Source organism: Diabrotica virgifera, chromosome 10 (genome assembly GCF_917563875.1).
Source record: "Diabrotica virgifera virgifera chromosome 10, PGI_DIABVI_V3a".
Lineage (NCBI taxonomy): Eukaryota > Metazoa > Arthropoda > Insecta > Coleoptera > Chrysomelidae > Diabrotica > Diabrotica virgifera.
Window position 1 is genome coordinate 12,213,889 of NC_065452.1, and position 25,663 is coordinate 12,239,551.

Below are 25,663 nucleotides of genomic sequence, written 5' to 3' on the forward strand. Positions count from 1 at the left end.
ACTTCAAAAAATACTTAACAAATGCAAAAAAGAGAGATAGCAAGAGAGAGAGAGAGAGAGAGAGAGAGAGAGAGAGAGAGAGAAAGAGAGAGAAAGAGAAAGAGAGAGAGAGAAAGAGAGAGAAAGAGAGAGACAGAGACAGAAAGACATATTTCGAAAGCAAATAGAGCCTCCGTTCGGTTAGGAAAAACAGGATAGGTTCTTGGAATTCTTACAAGTGGACACATTACAGGAATTCTTACTTGGAGTATAAAGACAAAAGAGTAAGGCAATAGAGAGAGCTATAAACAACTGCATAATAGATTCCCGATACCATAATAGATACAGAATGCTCATACATAATATTTAAAAGAAAGCTACAATGAAAATACAAGTAGATGAGAAAACCAAAGCTATACTAATCAACAGAGGAGTTCACCAGGGAGACGTTATCTCACCAAAGCTATTTACACTGGGACTGGAAGACTTCTTCAAATACATTAACTGGGCAGATAAAGGGATAAATGTTAATGCAAGAAACTGAGTCATTTGAGATATGCAGACATTGTAATATTCGCTACGAGTTTCGAAGAATTACAGACCATGATGACGATACTATTTCAAGCTTCGGAAAAAGTAGGTCTTAAGATGAACTTGGAAAAAACAAAAATAATGACGAATACACCGAACATCAAAAAATAAAGTTAAATGACATAAATTTAGAAATACATCTACCTGGGACAGATAATGAAAGTTAACAAAGAAAATCAAACTGCCGAAATTACCAGAAGAATAAGGTTAGCGTGGGCAGGATTTGGAAAACTGAGTTGGATCTTGAAAAACACTAAAAGAGAACAATATTTGAAAACCAGAGTTTACGATCAATGTATCCTCCCTTTACTCACGTATGGTTCACAGACGTGGACTTTCACTAAGGCCAATATGGATAAAATGGTAAAGGCACAAAGAGCGATGGAAATATCAATACTCGGGGTGAGACTTATAGACAAAAAAAAACTTATTCTTCTTCTTCTTTTTATATAGACATTACTCTGTCTGTTTTTCAATGTGCCTCCAGTAAGTTGTCATTCCATCTTTTTCGTGGTCTTCCCACTGATCGTCTTCCTATTGGGGAACCGTCTCTCGCCGTCCTTACTACTCTGTTTGTTGTCATTCGGCTTATGTGGTCGTTCCATTCTACTCTTCTGCTTTTCACCCAGTTATTAATGTTGTCCACCTTGCATCTTCTTCGTATATCTGCACTTCTAGCTCTATCCCACATCGTCTCACCATAGATTTTTCGCAATGTTTACATCTCTGCTGTTTCTAGCATTCTTTTTGTCCTTTCTGTATCAGGTCGTGTTTCTGCCGCGTATGTCATTATTGGTCTGATAACTGTTTTGTAAATTCTGCCTTTCACTTCTTTTCCGATGTTTTTATTTCTCCATATTGTTTCATTCAGGCAACCTGCGGCTCTGTTTGCTTTATTCACCTGATCTTCCACTTCTGTTTCGAGCTTTCCGTAGCTGCATAGTGTGATGCCTAGATATTCAAACTCCATGACTTGTTCTATTGTTTGACCCTCCAGCTCTAATTTACACCTTATTAGATCTGCTGTTATAACCATGCATCTAGTATTTTTTGGGGAAATTAACATGTTAAATTTTCTAGCGGTTATATTAAATTCGTGCAGCATACGTTGTAAATCATCTTCACTTTGAGAGATTAGTATTGCGTCGTCTGCGTAGCAGATTATTTTAAGTTGTTTTTCTCCCATTTGGTATCCTTTTTTTGTTCTTACTTTTTTTATTATTTCGTCCATGATCAGGTTGAACAACAGAGGACTCAGGGAATCTCCCTGTCTTATCCCATTGCCAGCTTCAATTGGGTCAGTTTGTTCTTCATCTACTTACTTTTATTGTGTTGTTCTGGTAGATATTTTCGATCGTTTTAATTATTACTAGAGGTACCTCTCTTGCGTACAATAAATGGATAACGTCCTTTAATTTGACCCTGTCAAATGCCTTCTTAAGGTCCACGAAACATAAGTATTCCGGTTTGTTGTATTCTAACGATTTTTCTTGAATCTGCCTCATTATAAATATAGCGTCGGTGCATGATCTTCCCGACCCAAAACCTTGTTGTTCTTCTGCTAATGTTATAATTTTATTCAGTTTGTTTGTTATCACTTTGGTCGTAAATTTTAGTGTTGTGTTTAATAAATTAATTCCTCTGTAATTCTCCGGGTCCGACTTTTCTCCCTTTTTGAAGAGAGGTATTAGAATGCTTGATCTCCATTCTTGTGGTATTCTGTTTTGTTCTATTATTTTTTTGGATTAATTTTAATAATTGTTTGGTCAGGTCTTGTCCTCCATACTTTAGGAGTTCATTCGATATTCTGTCCTCTCCTGGTGATTTTCTATTTTTTAATTTCCTTAATGCTTCCGTTACCTCTGCTTCTTCAATATTTGTTTCTTCGTTTGTTGTCACTTCAGGTGTTGGTGGTTCGTTATCGTTATCTTTAACAAACAGAGATCGAAAATAGTCTGCCCAAGTTTCCTTCTGAATGTGTTTCGTTTTTATTAGTTCGTTCATCTCTTTTCTTTGTCCTCTGATCATTCTCCATATTTCCCTTTGTGTTCCGTAGAAGTTGTGTTCCATCTGTTTTGATAAACTCTCCCAGTGTTCTCTTTTTATTTGTCTGACTAGAGTGTTTGTTTCGTTTCTAATTCTTTTTTAGTGGTTGTATGCCTGTTGTGTTTGTTGTGTTCTGTATTGTAAAAAGGCTTTCTTCTTTTCTTCACATTTTATCTTCACTTCCTCTCGAAACCATGGAGTTTTCTTTTTTGATATATTGGTATTCGTTACTTTCCTCTCTCCAAGTGATTCTGTTGCTGCGTTAATTATGTTACTTTTGAGTTTTTCCCAGCTTTCCTCGATGTTATCGTTTTCTAGTATTTCATTATCAGCAATCTACTCTGATATTCTTTTTCTATATAAGTACTCCGTGGATTCGGTACTTAGTCCTTCGACTTTGATTTTTGTTTGTGTTGGTGCCACTCTCTTAGGTGTGAAGCATTTCATGGTGATTCTAATTTTACATAATACTAGGCTGTGGTCACTACCTACATCTGCTGAGTTGAGGCATCTTACTTCAATTATTTTTGATGGATGTATATCTCTGTTAGTTACAACATATTATAATCTATCATAGATCTTTGTCCACGGGTATTATTGAATATATATTTGTGTTGGTCTGTGGTCAAAAAAGGTGTTGTTTATTCGAAGTTCGTTATTCGTGCAGAAGCTTATCATCAGTTCTCCATTTTCGTTTTTGACATTCTTATTATGTTTTTGTTTAATTCCAGGTATTACTTGGTTGCCTATTCGATATGTTCAGGTCAAAAAAAAAACAAACACATGAATTAGAAGCAAAACCAAAGTAAAAGACGTAGGAGAACATGCTGCCAAATTAAAATGGAGCTTCGCAGCATACAATGCCCGACTCAAGGATAAAATATGGAATCACGAAATACAACAATAGAGACCATGGTTAGGAAGGAGAAGCAGAGGAAGAACAATTGAGATGGGCTGATGACATTAAGAAGATTGGAGGACACAACTGGAAGCAAGTGGCTCAAAATAGAAAAGACTGGATTGAATTGGGGGAGGTCTATGTCCAAAGTTGGATTACTTAAAGCTGAAGAAGAAAAAGAAGAAGAGTATGGATTTGGTGGATGCGTTTAAAAGCAAGGAGAGTGCAAATTGCTTACATGCAAGAGACGAGGTGGAAAGGCTAAAGGGCGAAATAACAAGGTGCGGGATATACATTGAGGTAGGTAAGGAAAAGTAATACTAGGAATAGAAAGTTGAGTCAGGAAATAAAATTCGAGATTATTTATCCTCTGAGCTTTTAAAGTTGGAAAAAATAAAGCATAACAGAGAGGCGAAATACTCGACAAGGGAAATCTAAAATTGCATTTCTCGTCCTGTCATTCACCGTGATAATAATTTTAGCGAATGATTTCCCTTTATATCCACAAAAGTGAATAAAATATAAACTAAAAGAAAAGAATGTTGAATGGGTTGCATGTGAGAGTTCATTTTAAATGAAGTAAAAGACAGACGTACTTTATATCTTAGTTTCATGTACCTACATTGTTGTCGTATCAATTCACATTTATTACTGTTTTTATTATATGACTGCTAATTTAATATTTTAGCTACAACTTTTAAGCTTTCCGATTGGTCATCCCTTATACGACCACTACTCCTCTCATTAAAACATCAAGAAGTACTGACCTTAACAATTTAGGTTACAGCTGCATATCCACATCTAACATACATATTAAACATTCGACCCGTTTTGATCCAAACGTTGTCAATCTTACACTAACACATACACTAATAAATAGAAGTCTTTTAATAAATATAAATAAAAACAAAATATTTTAATAAATAGAAATAAAAATCTTTAAAACCATCACATTTTAAAAAATTGTATATATGACATTCACTGTAGTTTACTTCACAAACATAATAACAGGCACAGATTTGTTGGTTGTCTTTCAACAACTATCTCTTCACCCTCAAGAATTCCCAAATCCCATAAACTTGTTTACCTTTGCAACATTTAGTTAACTGTACTGATACCGAACACTCATGGAATACCGGTCCGATTCCGATATCAACCGATTGTATATACAATACTCAAATAGGTACTCGCTCTGATACGATTGGTACGAAGTAATCAGAGTAATCAAAGTAATCAAAGTAACGATTTGCCTCTCTGTATAGTAATCGTTACTTTCGGTATTCGTAAGTAACGAGTACTTTGTAACGAATAGTTACTTTTTCAACATCACTATTCAGTAGAGCGAGCTAACCAAGACATCGACAAAATGTTAGCATCCTGGATGAAAGACAATAACACAAAAACGTGGTCCAAGGACTTGCGTTTTTTACGTTTATGATCTTGTCCAGTATTTTATGTTTTAGAGAAATTATTTGCAAACAAACGGGGTAGCAAATTATTTACCGAGTTTTAGTTGAATCTAGAAATAATTACTGAAAAGTTAATTAAAAACTAGTTTTGACTGAAATATGTTTAGTCTGAACTAGAATTAACTGAAAATATTTGATAGTTCCAGTTTTTACTAGTTAAAACTAGAATTGTCTAAAGCCCATAGTTAAAACTAGCTTTTCCTAGTTAGTCCAGAAAGCCACTGCGCATCCGCTAGGAAAAATATTCTAATTCGGATTTTTTGCACAATATTACTCAAAAAGTTTAACAAATTTCCATGTTGCCAGGACCAAAAGGTGGTCAAAAATTTTTTAAACGTTTTTTTTTGTTTTTTTCCTAAAATTATTTTTATTGCATGGAAAAAAGTTTTTTTAGGTTTTTTGGATCATTCCAAACAGAAAAGGTCTTTAGTGACTTTTTTCTAAAAATGATAGTTTTTGACATATAACCGATTAAAAATTGAAAAATTGCGAAATCGGCCATTTTTAACCCTCAAAGACTATGTGAAAAACTGAAAATTTGAATGTTGCCAAGGTAGGTAGATATTCTTTAAACATCGTTTGATGAAATCCCGAAGAGTTTTTGCAATACAATATTCAAAACTCCTTTGTTTTTTAATTGCGAATCAAGCGTGCGCGACACTATTTTCCACCGACAGTATGGTGCAAATGAAAGGAATAAATTCGTTATTTCGAAAATCGGTGACTTTAAGGAAAAATCCCGAAACAGGTCGATTTTTATTTTTAAGTTATGATATTGTGGCATATATGGTATACTAGTGACGTCATCCGTCTGGGCGTGATGACGTAATCGATGATTTTTTTAAATGAGAATAGGGGTCGTGTGGTAGCTCGTTTGAAAGGTTCTTTAATTCTCCATCAAGTAATGTAAACATTTACATAATTTTTTATACAGGGTGTCCTTCTACTTCTTTTTTTGTCAAATAATTTAATTTAATAAAAATTTTTTGGACACCCTGTATAAATGTTTATGTAAATGTTTATATTACTGAATAGAGAATTGAAGAACCTTTCAAATGAGCTATCACACGACCCCTATTCTCATTTAAAAAAATCATCGATTACGTCATCACGTCCAGATGGATGACGTCACTAGTATACCATATATGCCACAATATCATAACTTAAAAATAAAAATCGACCTGTTTCGGGATTTTTCCTTAAAGTCGCCGGTTTACGAAATAACGAATTTATTCCTTTCATTTGCACCATACTGTCGGTGGAAAATAGTGTCGTGCACGCTTGATTAGCAATTAAAATACAAATGAGTTTTAAATGTTGTATTGCAAAAAACTGTTCGGGATTTCATCAATCGATGTTTAAAGAATATCTACCTATCTTGGCAACATTCAAATATTCAGCTTTTCACATAGTTTTTGAGGGTTAAAAATGGCCGATTTCGCAATTTTTCAATTTTTAATCGCTTATATGTCAAAAACTATCATTTTTAGAGAAAAGTCACTAAAGACCTTTTCTCTTTGGAATGATCCAAAAAACCTAAAAAAAACTTTTTTCCGTGCAAAAAAAAAATAATTTTAGGAAAAAAACAAAAAAAAAACGTTTAAAAAATTTTTGACCACTTTTTGGTCCTGGCAACATGCAAATTTGTTAAAAGGAGTCTTTTGAGTAAGATTGTGCAAATAATCCGAATTAGAATATTTTTCCTAGCGGATGCGCAGTGGCTTTCTGGACTAAGTAAATTCGGGTTTTAATTCAAATCGGGTTTTTACGGTAACATCTATATTCTGTTCATGTTTCTGTTTGTTTTCTACGAATCTGTTACCATTATTTTTTATATATCCTCGGGGAATATTTTATTTTTACGTAGCAAACGAAAATTCTTTTGATACTGGCAGCCCGAATTAATGCACTCTCAGATGATAACCTAATAAGGTTTGAAACCGTTTAGGGTGCTTATGATGCTCTCTGAACAAACTGAAATATAAGACGACTCGTGTTGCGTTTTACAACGAAATCATTATTTATTTAGATTAGTTTTACTGCTATCTGAGTATGTGGGACCATTTTTCGTTGGAATTTTACCGCGCTAGACAGACGAGAATGAAATGCAACTTTTAGATCTCCCTCAGCTTTCCTTGCTCCAGCAATTCATTGGTTTGCAAATTTTAGAAATCAGGAAGGTGTTACCAAAAAATTGGTCCCAATACAGTTTTATTTTTGATATTATTTTAAAAATAACACTTTCGCTTGTGAAAATTCTTTTCTTATTCATTGTATGACTGACAAATTATAATAAATTGAGAACTCCAATCCAAACATTGCTGATTCGTTATTCTTTTATAAAAAATAAAATCGATAATTTCAAACAAATTTAATTTGGATTCCAATATCAATGAGGAAAACTTTGATTAATTTTCTTTTTGCTCTTTACATCGTGTAAACGTAAAAAAGGGATGTAAGTAACTTTAAACTCACCTTTCGTTTCCTCAGATTTAATTTGAGTTTAAATCCAGTTCGATAAAAAATTAATAAAGGTTGCCGTGAGAAGGATTAGGTTTTAATCTTTTACGTGTTTTGATTTAAAATCCCCGTCAGCTAATAGCATAATAAATCTTTAGACTATTATTTATATAAAATTGAAAGAAAGAAGTGGAAAAGTTTTTTTCTGTTTCAACTCACAAACAATTATTTTATGAGATTGGATCATCCATGGTATAAACAAATTGTTGAATTTTCACTGCCGGATTTAATTACCTTTGCAATAATTTTCAATTCCAGTGGTTTTTTCTTCCATTTTCGTTAATACATTTTCAGTTTATTTCCGTGTTTCATTATTATTCTTCGTATATTATTTTCTCTAATCTGCATATTATATGTATATATTAATTTCTGCTTAGTACTTATATGAATATCAGTCCCTTTTACTGACATATCCTGCCTAAGCGTCCTCCCAGGTCTTGTTGGTATTCCACGCTTACTCCTCCCAGTGTTACAACTTGTTATTATGTTTCATTTCGGGCGGAGGTAAATTCCTCACCAACCAGTAAAAACATATAATCCGACAGGTATTTTCCTCACCAAATTTAAAGGTTCCTATTAATCCGGTAGGTATTTTCCTGGGTCCCGGTGAATTCGTAACTATTTTAATCCCCCATCCTAATTACAGGCCAATTGGTAACTCTGGCCCTCAGGTAATTTTTCCGTAACCAATCAACTACCGGTGAATTCGTAACTAAATAAAGGTATAAACTTTTAGATTTGAAATAAACATATGGAAAATATCTTTGCTTTTAAATTATCAGATGGATTTAAATAATTTATCTTTGCTAAACATCTTAATATTGAATTTACAATTACTTGATAAAAACCAAGCTCGTGTAGAGCTATACTTGATGGAAATAATATTTATAACACGTGTTAATGAAACACTATAATATTGTTTCAATTATTTTATTAAGATATTTCAACTTTTGCTATTTTTTATAGGTACATATAATACAAATATAATGTTTTTAAGCAAACCAAGAAACAGTCGGTTTAGATTTAAGGTATTATATTTAATCAATGGTTTCGAATTCACCTGAAGAACGTTTCGAGTTGGCAGGTCAGATAAAAGAAAAGTTACGAATTGGCCGGTGTACATTTTGATTTGAAAGTTTTTGTCATTAAAAGTTACGAGTTGGCTCGTGTCCATTTTCCTCACCAACTCACTCAGGTAATAAAATAAAAATATAGGTTTAATTTAAGAATGTCTATTATGAAAGCATCCGAAATCCGAATACAAGACATTAATTTCCTTACATTATAATAATAGTTTATAATATAGATAATATGCAAGACGTATAAATTATTATTTAATATTTACTATAATAAGACAGACACTTTACAAAATCCATTCTAGTCATTTGATTAGACTGATATCTTATTAATAAATTTACTACATTTTTCAATTTCAGTTTAACTTGTTTATATTTGATAGGTTTTGCAATATGCAAACTTTAAATTTTAACATACGTATCTACTATCTACCTGAAAATCTTTAATTTTTTCAAAGAAAATATATATGGATGGATGCGTATTACAAAACGATAAATTAAAATGCGAATGAAAAGATTCGCAAGCATTCGTAATACGAATAACAGAAGAATTTGCCTCTGTCCACAAATATGGGGAGAATATGGCATTTTCGTCTATATTAGTTTCAACTAAATAATCAACATATCTATCTTAAATTTCATTTCCTGGTTTGCATGACATTAAATCAAACACAAAACAATCTGATACATCTTCTGGTTTTATATGTAAGGCCAAAAGTATTTTTGAGCCACTTGCCTCTTTCAGAATCATTTTTATATTCTGATATTAAATCAAGAGACCAAGACATTTCCATACCAAGCTTAGTGTAGGTGAAATTTACAACCATGTATTTCAGTGTTCGGACACATTTCAATGATTGCATTCCTTTTCAAAATCTTCAAAAATTTTACTAGCATTAAACTCAATTTTGAGAACTTTAAAAATTTCTGACTTTAACAAATAAAAAATATTGTTGCACATTTCTGTTTTTTTGTTTGGCAGTAAACAGTATAATAAAGAAATATAATGCCCATTAATTAGCCCATGAATAATGAATAATTGCAAATGCTCTTCAGTCTTATGCTCTTCAGAATTGCCTGTCATTGTACACATTTCTTCTAAATGACTTACTCAAACACATACTTAAATTTAAACCTTACAGAAGAAAGTTTATTTTACCTCCTTTTGCACTTTTCGATTCACTTGGTAGATACACGTGCACCGCTGATGCCTGCCAGGTCATGGTTTTTAACCTTGGCGTGCTATGAATTATCACTAGAAAAATTTCTAGCCTTACAGGACGACCGTTAGTCGGAGGGTTCACTAGCTCTTAGACTAATAGATGACGTACCTTAACAGTAACCCTGGGCACCAGGTGCTTCGGAGGTTGGTTCTGATTGCGTAGTCATGTTCAGTGATCCTAAAAACCCCCGAATAACAAAGTTTGACCTTTAATATACTGATTTTGACATGTTTATGTACTTTTGGATGAATTTTATACTGGAATTATGAATTTCCACCCATTTTTCTATTGAAAACTTTTTCCTGTTTCACTATTTCTAAATAGTTTTCTAAATAGTAACTTCAACAATTCTAAATAGTTTTAGTGGGAAGACACACAGTAGCGTACTGATAGATCAGCGGGCCCTGGTTCCAGTTGGGATGCGGGCCCCCTCCCAAAACATTAAATATAAATCATCATATTATATCATAAAATATATCACAAAAACTCAAGCTAATTTATAGTCCATTTATTCACGGTTTTTGCTGTACATTTTAAAGGACTGCTTGGATTGAGATGAAATTTGGCATACACATAGTTAACATGTCAAACAAAAAAAAAGTGATACCTATTGTGCCGATGTGCGCTTCTGCCCTAGATATGTTTTACCCCTTCTCGGGTGAAAAACATACGTTCAAGATAAGTCCGGAATTGGATAAACTGACTAATTCTAAGCAACCTTTAAGTTCTATAGAGTTTTTTCACTAAGTCAATACTTTTCGAATTATTTATGAGTGAATATGTTCATTTTTCAAAAAAAAACACGTTTTGAGACGGTTTTTCGCAAATATCCTCAAAAAGTAAGTATGTTATCGAAAAAAATATCTATTCTTATAAAATATAGCTTATAAAAAAAGTGAAAAATATGGTGTATATACGAAGTCTTTAAACCCAGTAGGTCATGAAATGTAGGTTCTTATTCGTTAAATTCCAAATCGAATATTTCAACGTGAAATAACTAAAATGAATCAATTTTCGAGAAAAACTCATCACAATTTGTCATTTTTTAGTTTCTAGCATCAATATTAACTATGTAGGTAACGCTCAAAATAAAGTTGGACATTTTTTTTTGGTAAACAAATCGTAAAAATCACCCCCTAATTAGCATCCCAAATGAAATTAATCGTTACTGCTTTACAAGTTACTTGACTTATGTATTGCTTATATGATCTGTAAGTTTTACCGCTTCAAAGTGCTCATTTTTGAAAACAATTTGGTTTTAAATTACAGTAGAACGTCAATAGTCTGGATTAATTGGGACCGGACCCCATCCGGATTATCAAATTATCCGGATTATCGAAATTACCTTAAAAAAGGCTAGAATAGACATTTAAGTACCTACAATGAACATTTTAAAACTTTATATTTTCTCTTATACAGTAAAGTGTCTAGAGAGGTGAAATTAATCAAAACATTTTTTATGTTCAAACACTGTATTATAATTTATTTATAGCAACATGTGTACAGTACAAACATCAGACACTATTTGAGCTTTTAAAAAAATGTTTAACAGGCAAACGTTTTTTTTGCAGCTAAGTTCTTAATTCGTTTTAAAAGAATAAGATAGACCGCATATGTTCGGATACAATTAGCGTCTCTTTGCAAAGACAATGACGTCGACTTTGCAAAGTAACAAGACACTTACTCAGCACACACACACACACACATAACACATACACTAAGTACCTCATGCTGTGACTGGCTGAATGACATCAAGTCCATGCCATTAAAAAAAAAGAATAAGATATTTTTGCTAGATACAAATCCGGATTATTGACGGTCCTGATTTTTGATGTCCGGATTATCGACGTTTTTACTGTAAAAAAAATTTATAATTGTGAAAAATTTTGTTTTTTCAAAATAACTTTATTAATTATTAGTGATACCAAAAATCTTAACTAGTATAAAAAAATATAGGTTTTCCTATTGTGAATATTTTGGCCCATTTGACTACAGCCTTTTCAAGAATAGGCACTTTGAACCAACGAATTTACGTATCTTATGAACAATAAGTAATTTGTGAAGCGGTAATATCATTTCGGATGCTAATTAGAAAGTGATTTTCACGACTTTTTTTGCCAACCAAAAAAAAAGATACCAACATTATTTTGATCGAAATTTAATTATTTTTGATTTTAAAAACTTTTTAAAAAAACTATAGACTATTAAAACAGTAAATTAATATTTATCCTATCGTTTTTCATACTCACATGATTGATCACTTTACGCCAGCTGTTTTTATAAATAATGAAACTAGAAAATTTTCTACATCCAAAATTCCAGTCACAATTAAAGACCTTATGATTAAAAACCTCATTAATATCGGAAAACTAACACAGCTTTTAAAAAATGAACATTGGAATAAAATTTATGTCAACAAAATAGATTCTGAAATTGCATAATATGATACATTTATAAATAAGTTAAATAATGTACATACAAACCTCTAGGGAGATAAAACGCTTAAAAAATATATCAAAAACCCCTGGATAACGGTGGGGCTGATATCTTTTATCAAACGACAAGATTTTCTTAAAAAGAAATTAGTGTCTATACAGGGTGTTTCATTGGGAAAGTAACATACGTTAACTGTAGAAAGAGGACACTTAGGCGGTCTCAAAAATACCATACTTAATGGGTCTTACTCCATTAATAACAGAGATACTGGGTGTTTTATCTATTTTGCCATTTTCTTAATTGGTTCATAACTTTTTAACCACACCGTATATTTATTTTATATTTGGCACCCAAATATCCTTTAAGGTGTACAATAAATTAATTTATTTACAAATGTAAAAAATCCAGGCTCGGATTAAAAAATATTAGAAAAATATTCCGACCCAAAAACAACACCCTGTACATTAAATTTTTTTAAAATGGATTTTTTAGTTGAAAAGAGGATAAAAAACTAAATTTAGTGGTATACTTTTAATTTTCGGCAAAATGATTTTTCTGGTCAAATTTTGAATTTGAATTCTGAAATTATGTGAATTGCGAGAGCTCTAAGTAGAAAAAAAAATTAAATACAACTCACAACTTGTTAACCGCACTGTATATTTATTTTATATTTAACACGCGAATATTCTTTTAGGTGTCTAATCAATTATTTTATTTACAATTATAAAAAATCCAGGTCTGGATTAAAAAATATTGTAAAAAAGTTCCGACCCAAAAAACACCCTGTATATTAATTTTTTTTAAAATGGATTTTGCATTTGAAAAAAGGATGAAAAACTAAATTTAGTGGTATGCTTTGAATTTTCAGCAAAATGATTTTTCTGATACAATTTTGATTTTTAATTCTGGAATTATGTCAATTGCAAGAGCTCTAAGTAGAAAAAATTAAAATGCGACTTAATTTTAATTAATACCATTATTTAATCTAAATTGGTAAAATGTTAAAACATTTCAGTGTTTTTTTATTATCTGTGACAAATAGTTTATGGCGAATATTCATCTTTAAATAATGAATAAATAATAAAGAGTCAATAAAGAATACATCACTTTAATCAACAAAGTATCTAAAAATTATAACAAAACAGAAAATGTGCAGCATAACTATTCAAAACTAAAGTACTTATTCAAAATTACCACCATCAAAAATTATTGTTATGTGTCAAAATGTTAATATTTTACCAATTTAGATTAAATAATGGTATTAATTAAAATTAAATCATATTTTAATTTTTTTTACTTTAAGCTTCGCAATTCACTTAATTTCAGAATTTAAATTCAAAATTTTACCAGAAAAATTATTTTGCCGAAAATTCAAAGCATACCATTAAATTTAGTTTTTCAGTCTCTTTTTAAATGCAAAATCCATTTTAAAAAAATTTAATATACAGGGTGTTTTTTTGGGTCGGAACATTTATACAATATTTTTTATTCCGAACCTGGATTTTTTTTATTTGTAAATAAACTAATTGATTGGACACCTAAAAGAATATTCGCGTGTTAAATATAAAATGAATATACAGTGCGGTTGACAAGTTGTAAGCTGTATTTGAATTTTTTTCTACTTAGAACTCTCGAAATTCACATAATTTCAGAATTTAAATTCAAAATTTGACCAGAAAAATCATTTTGCCAAAAATTCAAAGTATACCACTAAATTCAGTTTTTCATCCTCTTTTCAACTGAGAAATCCATTTTAAAAAATTTAATGTACAGGGTGTTGTTTTTGGGTTGGAATATTTTTCCAATTTTTTTTAATCCGGACCTGGATTTTTTACAATTGTAAATAATTTAATTTATTGTACACCTTAAATAATATTTGCGTGATAAATATAAAATAAATATACAGTGTGGTTAAAAAGTTATGAACCAATTAATAAAATGGCAAAATAGATAGAACACTCAGTATCTTTGTTATTAATGAAGTAAGACCCATTAAGTATGGTATTTTTGAGACCACCTAAGTGTCCTCTTTCTGCAGTTAACGTATGTTACTTTCCCAATGAAACACCCTGTATAATATAGTGTCTTGTTATCCTTACCACTATTGTCTATATTTAGAATTTAATTTCAATTTTTAAGAATTACCTACCTCTATAAAAGTACAGGCTGAATGATGACGGTTCAATAAAGAGGAGTATCGAGCCTATTGTATTGGGATTATTTTTATGGCCTTATAAAACTTGCAATGCATATTTACAACTTTGTAGTTTACCTACATCTTATTTATAAATCTTGCTAATATACAAGTGTTTGAGTTATCACGTGAGGAAGGCCCTGTCGGTTAGTCTATACAAATGTTGAAACTTGGGCTTTGGAAAGCAGGTAAAACGTTTAAGGAACCTTACAACAGGGTTCCCTGTATTTCAATAAATTTTGTTTTCAAATTTTTTAAGGAATAGGTATTCTTCGTTTTTGTTTATAAGTACCTACACAAAAATTAAAATCTATTAAGCAGTTACATTTCCTATGTATGTACTTGTGTAGTTGAAAATGTCTCCATCAAATTAGAAACAAAAGAAGCAAGAAGCGTATTAAAGCGGGCGCATATTGTACTTCGGCCATTAATTTATTATACATGCTTTTGGTCACAACATTGTAGTGACTGTCTTTTTTCTCGCTCTGTTCCTTTTTTAAGATCTTTTCCAAAAAACGTTCTTTCCACGTTCTTATATCTCTGCTCTCAACCTGATCTTCGACATTATCACTCATAGTGAATAAAACACAGTAGTGTAATAGGGTAAATGCACCAGTTGTTGGCCATGTGCTAGTTATTGGCCTACTAATATGTTTTGATTAGAATTAGGAAAATGTTGTATTTTGTTAATTCTAACTACTCTTTTTAAGTTTGGAAACTTGTCTCCTAGAGTATGACACATCTAGTTTCAAGGTAACCATTACATTTTGGTCAGTATTCTATGTTGAACGAGACACTGTTGTGTGCTGCAAGTTTGCAACCGAAATTTTGTTATTTACCTCGAGAAACCTGCGTTGGTCGGTAAGTACTATATACTGCAATTCACTTTCTACTTTATATTTTATGTTTTTGTGAGAATATAGTGTATGTCCTGCTTCAAACTGTATAACGAATATAACGTTATTTATTCAAATAACGTAAATTTTAAGGAGGCTAATTACTAATGCATGAAATTATCAATGTATCAGTTATTGGCCTCGATGGCCAATAACTGAAACATTAGATTTTGTAAGAATCTAGTGATTGACATATGTTAATAACTAGTGTTTTATGTGTGGCCAATAACTAATTATTATAAATTGTTTTAGAAAATATGCGAAAACGATCTAAAACTGAAAACAATTATAAAAAAAAATATTCTGAAGACGATGTTAAAAAGCGTTTGAGTTAATTAAAAATGGTATGAGTGAGCGAGAAGCCTTAAGAATTTTTAATATTCCCAGAGACACCATAAGTTACCGGAAAAGTGAAAAATTTCATAACAAGATAACGCATGGAGCAGATCCATTTCTTTCGAAGGATGAAGAGGAACAACTGAAACGCTGGATTTTTCATTGTCAAAATAGAGGATTTCCTGTTCGTGTTGACGACATTAAGGACTCCGTTAAATCATTTTTAGAGAGTAACCCTAGAGGTAATCCATTTGTTGAAAATATACCAGGTAGAACGCATTTCTAAAGCGCAATCCCAACATTTCGCTAAGGACTTCAGAGGGAGTGACATTAGCAAGTTCAAACATTAATCAAATAGATATTACCAAATTAATGGTTTGACAGCATAAAATCTTAACTAGATAAAAAAAGAATTTCAGACGTTCTTCAAGACCCAACAAGAATCTTCAATGGTGACAAGACATGTTTTTATTTATGTCCCAAAAATAAATAGGTTTTGGCTATGAAGGGTTCCAGAAACGTCTATGAAATTGAATATAACCCAAAGGTTAACTTAACAGTTATGTTCACATTTTCTGCAATAGGCAATATTTTACCTCCTATGATAATTTATCCCCATAAAAGATTGCCAAATGATTGTAAATAAAGACAACTAAATGATTGTAAATAAAGACGAAATAAGAAGAGAATGACAGCTGTATATATCATACTTAGGGCCGGTACTTTATGTCCCGGTTAAACCTCGGTTAGCTAACCGGGGTTTAATCGGGACAGAAAAGTACCTCATAGAGCCTCTTGCGTTGTAATAAAAGCAATTATAATTATTATTATAATTATTTATGAATATAATAATAAGTATAATTGCGTTTATGTCTATGTTATGCATATATTTCTGTCCCGATTAAACCCCGGTTAACTAACCGGCTGTTAACGGAGACATAAAGTACCGGCCCTTAGTGTTGCCAGGTCAGATTTGTTTTTAATCGGTACATAAGCATAAACAAATCGGGATTTAGGGTTGTAGATCGGGACAAATAAACAACAATAGCCCAGTAAATAACCGTTTTGGAGTGTCATTTTCAGAGTCAACTCCGAATTGCATAAAAATCTGGTTTGAGGTTCTACTTACTGTTTACTTCAAAGTTGAACTTGTACCGTTGGTTGCTTTTACTTGGGGGGTGACAGTTACAGTTACCCCTTCTCGGGGATAAAAAAGGCACGTTTAAAGTAAATCCCAAAATGGATCAACAGATTAACTCTAAAAACTTTTGTTCTATATAATTTTTAAACTAAGTCAAGACTTTTCGAGTAATTTTATCGAAAAAAATATTCTTAGCAAAAATGTAGCTTTTAAAAAAGCAAAAAAAAATTGTATGTTCAGAAAGTCTATAAAACCAGTAAACGCAAAGTTATAGCACATCAAAAATACGTTCTTATTCGTCAAATTCCAAATCGAATTTTTCAACTTGAAATAACCAAAAAATTAAGCAATTTTCGGGCAAAACCTATTAAAATTTTTTAAAGTGTTTAAAAAATCTTTAATTTTGTTTTATATAAAAGTCTTTAGCATTAAACTAAGCGAGTTACGCTCAAAATAAAGTTGTCTACTTTTTTTGGTAAAAAAATCGTGAAAATCTCCCCCTATTTAACACCGTAAATAAAATTAATCCTTACCGCTTTACCATTTACTTGATATGTGTATTGTTTATATGATCTGTAAGGTTTACCGGTTGGGAGGTCTTAGTTTTAAAAAAAATTGGTTTCATAGTAAAAAAAGTTTTCCTAAAATATTAGAAAGTGCCCTTTTTTCAAAATAACTTAAAAAGTATTAGGGATACTAAAAATCTCAAGGAGTAAAAAGTAGGTGGGTTTTGCTTTTGTAAATATGATAGATTTATTTTGTTTTTCTGTAAGACAAAAATTGGTTAAAATATGCCTGTTCATATTTTGCATACAATCGTGATTAGTGAGTCGTTCAGGTCTTTTCAATCATGTAAAAAATACAAAAGTAAAGTAAATTGTTTGTAAAGCGGTAAAGATTAATTTCATTTGGATTGCTAAGTCGGAGGAGATTTTCACGATTTTTTTACCAAAAAAAAGGAGTCAACTTGATTAGTTTTGATGCTAGAAACTTTTTTAAAACATAAAAATAAAGCTTTATTAAAAAAGTTTTAATTGTTTTTTCTGAAAAGTGCTTAATTTCTTGGTTATTTCGCGTTGAAATATTTGATTTGGAATTTGACGAATAAGAACGTATTTTTCATGAGCTACAACTTTGCTTTTGCTGGGTCTATAGACTTTACGAGTTCAGAATTTTTTTTCATTTTTTTATATTAGGTATGCTACATTTTTGCTAAGAATATTTTTTTCGATCAAATACTTACTTTTTGAGTTATTTGTGAAAATCTCCGGAGAGCGTGATTTCTTTTGTCGAAAAATACACATTTTCAATCGTAAATAACTCGAAAAGTATTAACTAAGTTAAAAATTCTATAGAACTAAAATTGCTTAGAATTAATCAATTTATCCATCTCCGGAATTATTTTAAACGCGCGGTTTTTCACCCCCAACTAGGGGTGACTGTCACCCTATAGTAAAAGCAACCAACGGCACAAGCCGTCCAAATTTTCATGCTATTCGGAGTTGATCCTGAAAATTACACGGTATCGCCGTATTTCCCGTTCATTTACTGGACTACAAGGTATTTCTATAATCTGTATTTAATCCTACATAATAATAATAATCAGAGGAAATTACAAAAAAATCGTAGATTAAGTAAATTATTTATTTTTTATTAAAATTATATTTTTCATTCGATTTTGCCGCTTAGGAGTGCCTTGTTTTTATAACATAATTATAAAATTCACTGCAAGTCCTCCTGAAATTGGTTTTCGTCGGTGAAAATCGGGACATTTAGTGTCCCGATTAGGTACAAATCGGTACGCGTCCCCAGACCCCTGAAAATCGGGACGTCCCGCGCAAATCGGGACACCTGGTAACGCTAATCATACTTGTTTGAAGATGAAAGAAATCATATTATTGGATTCTACCAAAATTGTACTGACGACCCAGAAATTATGAAATCAGAGGTAGAACAGGCTATAAAAAATACTAAAATCGGGAAAGCTTATGGTTCAAGTGATAAAAGATACCTACTCAATTTGGTTTTAGAAATGCTATGGGATTCAGGGAGGCACTTTTTACGTTAAATATCCTATTCCAAAAATGTGATAAAAGAAAAGATGTATTTTCATACTTCGTGAACGTCGAAAAGGCATTCGATAAAGTACTACATGTAAAATTAATGAAAATGCTAAAAAATGTAGGAATAGATGACGTGTAGAAAATATTAATGTCATTAAAAATCTCCACTAAAATCAAACTGCTCTCATAAAAATTGGAGATAACAAAACTGACGAAATTTTCATACAACGAGGAGTCAGACAAGGGTGCATTTCATCTCCAACATTGTTCAATGTTTACTCAGACCACTTATTTAAAAAGGAACTTGAGAGACAGATCTGGAATAAAAATCAACGGGGAACTCTGTCAGAAAATATTGAAGATCTCGAAATTCTGCTTGATCGTAGGGCATTAAAATAAACTCAAACAAAACCAAATCTTTAGTCTTTGGTACTAACCCACACCCAGATGCAGAGCTTGAATTAAATTGAATCCAAGTTGGAAAAGTTCACAAAATGACATATTTAGGAACTGTCCAAACTGAACAAACCAACTAGATCCAGACATAAAAATAAAAAGCAGAATAGCAATGACATAAAACTACTTTTATGAAAATGAAGTCGTTTCTTTGAATAATGTCAGTTTAGAACTAAAACAAAGAATGGTGTTATGTTTGGTCTGTACTTTTGTATGGTGCAGAAGTGTGGACACTAAAAGCATCGACCATGAACAGAATTGAAGCACTGGTAGTGTGGATTCATAGACGGATGCTGAAGATACCTTGGTCAGCAAGAAAAATGAAAGAGGAAGAACTAAAGATAGTGAACAAAGACAGAGAACTGCTAAAGACTATTATACACTGGAAAATGGCTTATCTGGGACATATAGTGAGGGGAAATCGATATAAAATACTACAACTGATCCTTAAAGACAAAATACAGGGTCGTAGAAGTGTAGGAAGAAAACAGTATATTGGTTAAAAAATATTCGTCATTGGGCTCAGATATCAAATGCAAGACAATTATTCCATATTGCAGAAGATCGAAAAGCCTTCGCCATGGTGATCGCCAATGTCAGATAATTCTGATATGGAACGTGAAGATGAATAAAGGAAAAATTAGAAAAACCGAAAAAATGCAATTAAAATTTGGCAAATGAAGTATCATATTAAAGAACCGTATGTTCAAAGTAAATATATAAATAAATATTAATAACTTAACAACAAAACATATCTTACCGAGTAAACAGAAGACAAGAGGTGACCACATTTTGACCAATGTGTTGACCGGTCAGAACTGTGATTGAAGTTTGGAAGATGAAAGCTTTTATACTGTAATGTTTCTAATTTAGAATTATTTTTGTTAAAAATCTGATTATTATCAAACATGTAGAATGTGTAGAATTTTAATCTAAGAATTTTAGTCAATGAAAATGTTGCTTAGGGTGCATGATACAGGACAGGACTTACTGAAATTTGTAAGTATTATGTTTATATTATGGGATTTAGCCACAATTATTGGTGTAAATTCTTCTTCTTCGTGTCCCCATTTTACTCGGTCTGCAGTGGTTCTATTTTTGTTTTTTCACTCCACTGCTTTAAATTTTTCAACCAGGACTCCCCGGTCATCTTTTTCGTTCTATTTTCCGTCTAATCGCATCAACTCATATTGTTCATTTCTTAGTATCTAACCAAAGTAGCTCATTTTTCTTTCCTTCATAGTGTGGAGTATTTCTTTTCCTTTTTTCGTCTTTCTTAACGTTTTCGCGTTCGTTACGTGTTGTGTCTATGATATTTTTTTCGATAACACCACATCTGAAAGCTGACAAGTCTTTTTTGAGTTGCGTCCGTAATTGTCCAGGCTTCAACTCCATATAAAAGGACAGAGAATATGTAACATCTCAATGCTCTAGTTCTGATTTCGATTCCCAGTTTTCCATTGCATAATACTGATTTTAGAATAGGGAAAGAAAGAGAGGTGATGTATACCATTAAAAGGAGAAAAGATTATCTCGGACACATAATGAGAAACGGCACTAAATACAGATTACTGAAGGTAATCCTTCAAGGTAAAGTATTCGGAAAGCGAGGAATTGGGAGAAGAAGAATAACATGGTTAAAGAACCTGAGGAAATGGTTCTCCACAACAACAACTAATCTATTTAAAGCATCAGTTAATAAAATAATTATAGCCAGAATGATCGCCATTTTTCGAAAAGAATAGGCACTAAAATAAGAAGAAGAATGATGATTTTATTGTCTGCGCTTTTGGACATCTCAGTGCGTCGGTTTATTTCAAGGCTGTGATCCCATTGATCATTTAGCTCACATACCAAATAATTGTATTTGAGTACTTTCTCTAAAGCTTTTCCTTGAACATAGATTGTTTCGTCTTCAATCTTATTCTTACTGACATTCATGATTTTTTTTGTGTTCAGAGCCATTCCATACTACACGCAATACTGCGTAGTGCGACCAACCAAAATGTGAAGCCTTTCGCCGCTGTCCACAATTAGCCCGATCAAAGAACAATCTGACCTCAAAAAAAAAATAAAGGAAGGATGAAAATTTTGGAACAGGTAGTTGAAATTGTCTATTATTTTATAAAAAAAAGTTTACAATTCTACACCCCCTCCATTTTACAAAAATAGGGAAATAAGGGTTGGTTTTTCATTAAAAGTGCTGTATTTCGGAAAATAAGGCAAATATAACAAAAAATTTTATTTAAAAATCATCAAGGTACTTTTATCCTAACATTTTGACTAAAAACTTTGTTTGCATCTTGATTCGTTTCTAACCTATAGCCCTTTTTAAAGTACTTAACAGGGGCGCTTATTTGAATTGCGCGCGCAACAAAAATGTCACATTTTAAAATTATCTACCTTTTATATCGATAATTTGGGGCATTTATCAAACATTAAAGTGTACGAAAAAAACACAATACCTTTAGATATATATCAATTTTAACGTGAATATATTTTCATTGTGATTTACAAATTATTTAATTTAGAAAAATATGTTTTAAAATATACTAATACCAGTTTTGAGAGCAACACATATTTTTTGTCACAAAAATTTACATAATCATTTAAATTAAAATTCCTTTTAGATTTACGTTTTAAGATGGCTAATTAACATTTAGATTTAAAATTGCACAACGTTACTTTAAAGGATAAAAATTTGTATGGCCATAAAAAATGGATATTTTTTTGATTTTGATTTTAAGTCAATTTTCAAGATTTCAATCAATAATATCTTTGTTGAAAATTCATAAAAAACTTTAAAAATATGCTTGTAGGGACTTGAAAATGTACTCTTTCGAAAGCGGTATCTATTTTTCTTATGCATAGAATACTTTTTAAATAAGGCTCACTTATTATAAACAACTACAAAAAAATGTCATGTTTTAATAAAATCGATGCCATTCTATTCTGAAAGCCTTTTTTTTTAAATGAAAATATGGGAACATATTAAAAGAGGCTTGAATAACATATTACATATATATATACAACAGGCCTATTGCAAAGGTAAAAATATATGGGGCACGTAAACACAGGTGAAAAAGTTGCTTAAAAGAGAAAACGGCGCGCTTCCTAAACACAGTAGACGAACATAACCTAAAAAATTGGAGCAATGTTCACGCTGCAATAGAGAGATTTTGCACCTCTTATTTTGCAATTTCGTTATGGTTATCGTTATACTACGTCTGCGCAGTAGCGAATATATGATCCGTTATCGTTATTAAACATAAGGGATTCCGTAATTTACGAAGGTTTAAAGTAGTGCTTATCGTTATCGTTATAGTCATAGATATATAATACTCTAGATTGCGCCCTGCAATCTTAAAATGGGTGACGGTTGCGACAGAGATAAATGAGCCTATTTGGTCGGTAGTCTCTTTTTAATTTAAGGGGAATATCGACGACGTGAATACCCCACTTTACGAGTAATATGTGTTGACAGTTGGAGCGGGTGGTGACGGGAAATGGTCTTTGGTCTTCAGACGTGAATAATCGTGGTTCAAATCCCATACCAACTTTACCTTTTTTATTTTTATTTAATCAATATTGCGTTTATTAGATATTTTTACATCTGAAAAATGGACCTAAGTAAATCTAGCAGATAATAAATGTATGTATAGTAAGTTAATATTGGAATACATAATTTGTGAACTGCATAGTAAAATAAAAGTCATTCGTTATTAATATAAATTCGTCCTTATTCGAATGATGTGAATGTTTGTTTTGCTTATACTTTTTTAAAAAATTGTAACAATAGTTTCATAAATAAAAATAATGTCTAATTACTTATAATTGAATCGGTCATTTCAAAAACAGCAAAGTCCACAATTTTCAGAAACTAACTTTTTGAGAGGAATAGACTCCTTTAAGATAAACGTTGTGTGCAAAAACGACACCAGTCCAGTAAAAGCATTAGGAACAAAACTACAATATAACTCTGAATTTTGATGTCATTCATTTCATCCATCTATCGACTAGGTATATATTAGTTAGTTTTCTTTGCTCTTCTGTAAAATTAGGAATATGTGACTCATGTTGTTTTTGAAATGACCGATTCAATTAATAAATCGATGGTACATTATGTTGATATTAATTATTGGTAATTTTTTACGAATATTTTAACAATTACTTTTTTACTATTCTACAATTAACTTATTAAAAAAATAACATTGGCTTTTATATTTTTAAAAATCTATAGGTACCTACACAGTTTTTCTTATTTGTTATATATTTCTTTGCATAGATTTATTTTAGAGATGTAATAATATCTGATAAACGCAATATTGATTAAATAAAAAATAAAAAAAGTAAAGATTGGTATGGGATTCGAACCAGGATTATCCACGTCCGAAGACAAACGACCAGTTCTCGTCGCCATCCGCTCGAACTGTCAAACCATCTAAAATACTCGACGACAGAGTAGGATAGTGACGTCGTCGATACTCCCCTTGAATTAGAAAGAGACTACCGACCAAATAGGCTCATTTATCTCTGTCGCAACCGTCACCCATTTTAAGATCGTAAGGCGCAATCTAGAGTATTATATATCTATGGTTATAGTAATGGTTAAATTGCTTTGTTGCCAGAATGTAAAAAAAATCAGTAAAATTACATTTACATAGATTCTAATTTTGATGACCTATAAATTAAAATATCAAAAACTGTTCAAGTATATGCTTAAAATTACAAAACGTTGTGAAGTGAGGTTATGTTTAGATAACGATAACGATGACACGAAAAACCTACTTGACAGGCTGCAAAAACTCAGCTTTTTAACGTTGCCGTAATCGTTATGCTTAATAAAGTTAACCATAGCGGAACCAAAATCAGCGGTTATTTTAAGAGGTGCAAAATCTCTCTATTGTTTTGTTATCGTTTTCGGCTGTCAAAGTTTTTGAATTTATAACTTATTATCAATAAAAGTGATCTGTTTGTTATAAAATAATTGTGTAAATATTTACAATGAGTGCGAACAGTGAAACAAATAATAATAATTCTTGTTTTATTTGTGAAAAACATTTAGAATGCGATAACGAAAAAATTGTAATTATTGTCAAACGTGGAATTTTTTTTTATTTAAATTTATGTGTCTCGGCAGCAATGGACATTAACACAAACAATATTGGTTATACAATAATTAATTACAAACTTAAATTAAGGACTTAAAACTAAATATTATAACAGTTAATTTCTAAATCTTAAATAACATTAGGTAAAAATTATGAAGAAAAAAAATTGGATATACAATCATTGGATACTATAGAGAAGTACAACTAATTATAAAATTGCTTCGGTCTTCTTGGTATACTTCGGACGTTGTTTAGTCATAGTAGCAGTTTCATATGAACTAGTAAGATTACTGGAAGAATTGGGTCCAGATATGGTGATGTTAACAGTGGGGGAACATTGATTTAAATTGTTACTCATGTAGTCAAAAGTAACTTTAATTTGTTTATATTACGCTTTGGATGTCTGAAAATAGGTGATAACCTTGGATACATCACTGCAATACTGGTTGCCTAACCGTTGGCGTCCGTTGGGACGGGATAGCAACAGTGAAAAACTATTGAGAGTTTGACACTGAATATTTTTAAGTTGGAAGGTTATTAAGTAAAACATCTTACTGACTGAAGTTACAGCTTGTTCTTGATGATTAACAGGTAACACAATTGTTATTAGTCACTATTTGAGCGAAAACTAATTTTAATAACTAGTATTTACAGTAATAATTACAAATTTCGGCACCAATTAACAGATCGATACATACACGTTCTGACGTTAGTTTGACAGTCCAAACGTGGAATTGAAACATTAAAAAGTGTAAGTTTAGGAAGAAAAGATGATAGACACAAAATGCTTTTGGACTGTGATGAAATTAGAATGTAGACAAAAATATGTATTAAAAAGAGGAGAAACGTTTTCATGCTGCATGCGGAAGTTGTCAAACTGGTAATTGTACAAATCATAAAAAGGAAGACATTATAGTTTCTGATGATTAAGATGATAATAGTTTAGATGGCAGCTGCCAAGAGAACCAAAATTATGATTTTACAGTTGATTCTATTATAAATGAAGTTGATTCAGGCACAAATTTTACATCAGGCGAAGATGAAAATGAACTTTGAATAATTTAGATTAATTAATTAAATGTAAACAGTGACGATCCAGTTCGATATACAATAAACGATTTTTCATTGCACCTTTTATCATTTTAGTACTTCATACTCATTTGATCCTTTATAACATAGGAGGCAACATCAGCGCCCGAAAAACGGCTTCCAAGATTGCAACTTTAAT

At 31.4% G+C, this 25,663-nt stretch overlaps 1 protein-coding gene across 1 annotated transcript in view; it reads right to left on the reverse strand.

Moving 5' to 3' along the window:
- LOC114329557 (vitellogenin) overlaps nt 1-20,219 on the reverse strand; it is a 43,234-nt gene extending 23,015 nt beyond the window's left edge. Inside the window, exon 1 of the mRNA XM_028278704.2 lies at nt 20,085-20,219. Within this exon, the coding sequence (XP_028134505.2) occupies nt 20,085-20,115 (31 nt within the window). The 5' untranslated portion in view covers nt 20,116-20,219. The remainder of the gene's footprint in view (nt 1-20,084) is intronic.
- Between the last annotated feature and the right edge of the window lie 5,444 nt (nt 20,220-25,663).